The sequence below is a fragment of the Physeter macrocephalus genome, chromosome 18 (genome assembly GCF_002837175.3).
Source record: "Physeter macrocephalus isolate SW-GA chromosome 18, ASM283717v5, whole genome shotgun sequence".
Classification (NCBI taxonomy): Eukaryota; Metazoa; Chordata; class Mammalia; order Artiodactyla; family Physeteridae; genus Physeter; species Physeter macrocephalus.
In genome coordinates this window covers 106,718,908-106,723,106 of record NC_041231.1, presented here as the reverse complement: position 1 = coordinate 106,723,106, position 4,199 = coordinate 106,718,908, and the positions used below count along the sequence as shown (strand labels likewise).

The following is a 4,199-nucleotide window of genomic DNA, read 5'->3' as shown; positions in this document are numbered from 1 at the left end:
AGCCTGCGCTCTAGAGCCCGTGAGCCACAACTACTGAGCCCGTGTGCTACAACTACTGAAGCCCGTGCGCCTAGAGCCCGTGCTTTGCAACAAGAGAAGCCACCGCAATGAGAAGCCCGCACCCCGCAACGAAGAGTAGCCCCTGCTCACTGCAACTAGAGAAAGTCTGCACGCAGCAACGAAGACCCAACGCAGCCAAAAATAGATAAATAAAATAAATAAATTTATTTACAAGGAAGGAAGGAAAGAAAGACTTAAAGAAAAAGAAAGAAAGAAAGAGAGAAAGAAGTCAAGCTGCCTGGCCCTGGGCAGTGCAAGGTGGACCCCAGGGTCATGCTGAGGGGCTAGGGAAGGGGAGAGGGGGTCCCCTGCAAGGGGGAGGCGGGAGGAGGAAAGGAAGCATCAGCATGTATGACCAGGGCTGCCCTCGCTCACCTTCCGTCTGCCCTTTGACCCACTCGTTTATGGCCTTCCTTGCGTCTTCGGTGGCCTGCAGAAAATCCACACTGGCCAGTTCAGCACCGTACATTTTCTGAGTTGAAGCTAAGAACTCCTGTTTAAGAAAAAAAAAGGAATGTGAGAAACTCCTACTCCATACAGAAATGGTTTTCTAAAATCCTTAAAAGCAACAGAAATTGTCCCAAAAGGCATATATCATTGTAACAAAAAAAATTCTAACCCTTCTGCTTTTTTTAGTATAGTGAAAAACACATAGCATTCAATGGACGATCGTAAGCACTTTTAAGCGTACAGTTCAGTAGTTTCAGTGTTGTATAAAGTTTACCAATTCCTGGGGACTTCCCTGGTGGTCCAGTGGTTAAGACTCTGCGCTTCCACTGCAGGGGGCAGGGGTTCAATCCCTGGTCAGGGAACTAAGATCCCACATGCCTCGCGGCACAGCCCCAATAAAATAAAACAAAATCTACCAACTCTTTTCTACCCCTTGACTAACATTTTCATAAACAAGCAAATACCGATTGTCCTTGAAAGTGAATTATGGAAGTCACTCGTGCTTTCGCAAAACAGCCAGGGTCAGTCTTTTCACTGTGGAGACTAGAAAATGAAATCACATCCATTTATGGGAATACTGTCTGTCGTGTTTTCATTCTGGATCATATTTCTGAATGTGTATAAACATTAAAGCTGCCTTCTGTGACTGGATTGTGCTGGAAAAAGTCTGCATTGTCTACTGAGTTTTGGAACATAAAGAGCAAAGTACTTACAGGGAGGAAATCATAGCTTTTCTCTCCAAATAACCTATTAGCCACTTTCAGAGTATAGGGGGCTCCATGTTTGTTGATGTCAGCATTCAAACTCTGAAACGTTGAATGAATCTCCTCAAGCCCTTTGAAATAGAGAGCCTAAAAGAAAGCAAACATGATTTCCATAACCATTTATTTTGAAATTATAAGCCGGTTCCTTGGCATTTGCTTCCATCAAAAAAAATGAATATTACTAATTATTGATGACCCCCAGCCATCATCATTTTTCATTTTTCATTGGAGAACATCATTAGTCATTTTTCGTTGGAGAACAAGTAATAGAAAATCCAAAACGTATAGCTTGGTGAAACATAATAAGGCTATTGGAAACTGTTTTCCCATCACTTTTTTGTTATAATTATAGTTCCACAAATAGGAGTGGTTAACAAGCTAAATATTTATACAAGTCTGCTTTTTTCCCCCCAAATCATAAGTGGTATGTTCATATGTATATTCTATACAAATATAATTTTACTGAAAGTTCTCAGGAATAAACTGTAAAAATAAGAATCACCAGCTATGTAAGAACACAAAGATAGTACAGAGTGAGAGCTTTTTAGTGTTTTTAATTGCACTACTGGCATCAGGAACCTCACTCACTTAAAAATAATTTCTTTAAACTTAACACGGGGCAAAGTTGAATTCCCATACGTCAGTTACACCTAGAGTCCCTTTAGGCTTGTATGAGGCCCGGGCTGGTTCCTTGCTTTTAAGGCACAAGGGACCAACCTCCACCGTGTACAGAGCCCAGTTACTCACTGAGGTATGGAATGTGTTTTGGGGGGGCGTGCTGTGAGGGATCTCTTTCCTGGAAATGGGGGTAAAAACTTAAGACGGTTCTTTACTGAGCTTATAAAGTTCCTGGAAAGCCTCAAAACAGAAGCTCAGATTACCTTGCAGGGGCCGACTAACCATGACTAGTACCAGGATTTTTTTTTAGGTGGATTTTTGAAAACTTTGAAATGCTTTTGTATCCGCAGTGATGAAAAAGGATGGTTTTTCCTAGAGTACAGAATAGAAGCTTTGCAGCTGGAACAGGCCCATAAACGTGAATCCGGGCTGGACCTTGCCTGGCTCTAAGTGCGGCGTAATCTGTGACCCGTGTGTTAGAAAGACCTTCCCTTTCACCCCTCTTCTCAAGGAAAGCCAGAGTTCCCCTCTCAGCATAAAACACGGCCCGCACACAGGTGCCCTCCACACCCACCAAGGACAGGCAGGACCCTCGGCATCCCCGCGCCCTCTCCCTGCAGGGCCCTCCTGCTCACACCGGAACGGGGGTCACGGCCCGCCGGGGCACACCTGGTGCCAGGCCCAGGGGTAGGAACGCGGACTCACAGGCTCTCGTGTCCCCTTGACTTCTCGACTAGGTGTCATTGTGCTCAAAAGTATCAAGACACAGCCGGCATTATGTGAGTAGCTGAGCATCACACAGGCAAAGCCGAAGCTGGACACTCCTGGGCGGGGGAGGACGTGGCTTACAGGACAGCCGAGCCGACTCCTTGCCGGCACAGAAGCAGCGCACGGCAGGGCGTGGTCAGCTTTCTTCCCGCTCCGCCCTCAGTCCCACTGAAAACAGAGCCTGGCACATCGCAGGTTCTCAGTAAAGACTGGCTCCTGAGGCGCAGCCTGCGTCCCGCCGGGCTTTTCCTGGGGCTTTTTCTCAAAGTCTGACTTCACGAAGCGTAATGTACAATATAACACACAATGCTGAACACCGAGTTACAGTTTTCTACAAACGCGCTGCAAGAGCTCAAAGGCACAGCTCTCTGGAACGTCTGTGTGGTAGGCACCAGCTGGGAAGGCTAGTTTCTGCTGACCTTGGACATCTGCGCTGCGGTATTGCCTCTGGCCCCCAGAAAGACCATGGCCAGCGCCGATGAAATGCTGAAGGGGGAGATGAAGATGTTGCCGGCAGGATCGCTCTCATTCAGGGTGCGGAACAGGTCCAAGGCGAAGCGGGTGTTTGCCGCGCTCAACTGCTCCATGGTGAGGCTGCAACACAGAGCAGAGCCCCGAGCTGCCCCCTGCCGCACCAGCCAATCAGCAGTGCCCCTTCCCCACCTCCTCCTCAAGGCAGGCCAGCCACCCTGAAATACCCTGCAACGAACTTGTACTCTCTCTCTCCCTCTCTGCCTCTCTCCCGCGGAGGGCAAGAACACTCCATGGGCACTGACGTGGGGGCTTGGGGCGACTGGCCAAGGATTCGGCAGTGACATGGGTCCCGGACTCTGTGTCCTAAAGGGCCCTGGCCGTGCAGACAGGTGCATCTGGGCCCTTCCCTACCACACGTGGGAGCGCACTCTTCCCACCCCCCGTTCAAGGCTCTGATTCACCTAAGCCATGAATCCACTGCCCACTTTTACCTGAGAAAGAATGTTTCTATTAGAACATCACAGCTACCTGCTACTCATGAAAGCAAATTCCAGCAAAAGAGACCGAAGTATCCTCATTTTTGAGCTTCACTTGCTGGTGTTTAGAGAGGTCCCCTGTCTCACAGCTGGTGAAGGAGGTGAGAGTGGGAACCCAACACAGGCCCCGGGGTCACGTCGGGCAGCCGGACAAGGAGAAGGTGACAAGTACCCTCTGTCACTCCCGCGGGCAGGGAGGGTCTGCAGGTGAAGCACCTGGCCTGGCGCTCAGCTCAGCCAAGCACTCTCCCCACCTGACCTCGACTCTCAGCCCACATGCAGCCCCGGGGGAGGAACCGTCGTGCTGGCTGCCCAGCGTGGAAGTCCGAAGCTGAGTTATTACTCTTGTTGCTCATAAATAATCTCTAGGATCGCACTGGCCTCCCTTCCCTGCCTGCAGCCGCGGAAAGGAGAAGCCGCTGCACCCGGGCTGCCTGGAAACCGTCACAGAGAGAGAAACACTCTGGACTCCGCCTTCGGCTTCCGCCTTCAGGCCCCAGGGGGCGACCTATGTCCGCCGCAGGCCACC

At 49.8% G+C, this 4,199-nt stretch overlaps 1 protein-coding gene across 1 annotated transcript in view; it reads right to left on the bottom strand.

The window, feature by feature from the left end:
• The window catches only part of LOC112064339 (leukocyte elastase inhibitor-like), a 26,081-nt gene extending 22,511 nt beyond the window's left edge, over nt 1-3,570 (bottom strand). The window contains exons 1-3 of the mRNA XM_055080035.1: nt 3,080-3,570; nt 1,224-1,361; nt 338-553 (exon numbers count right to left, since the gene is read on the bottom strand). Coding sequence (XP_054936010.1) covers nt 338-553; nt 1,224-1,361; nt 3,080-3,529 — 804 coding nt within the window. The 5' untranslated portion in view covers nt 3,530-3,570. The remainder of the gene's footprint in view (nt 1-337; nt 554-1,223; nt 1,362-3,079) is intronic.
• Between the last annotated feature and the right edge of the window lie 629 nt (nt 3,571-4,199).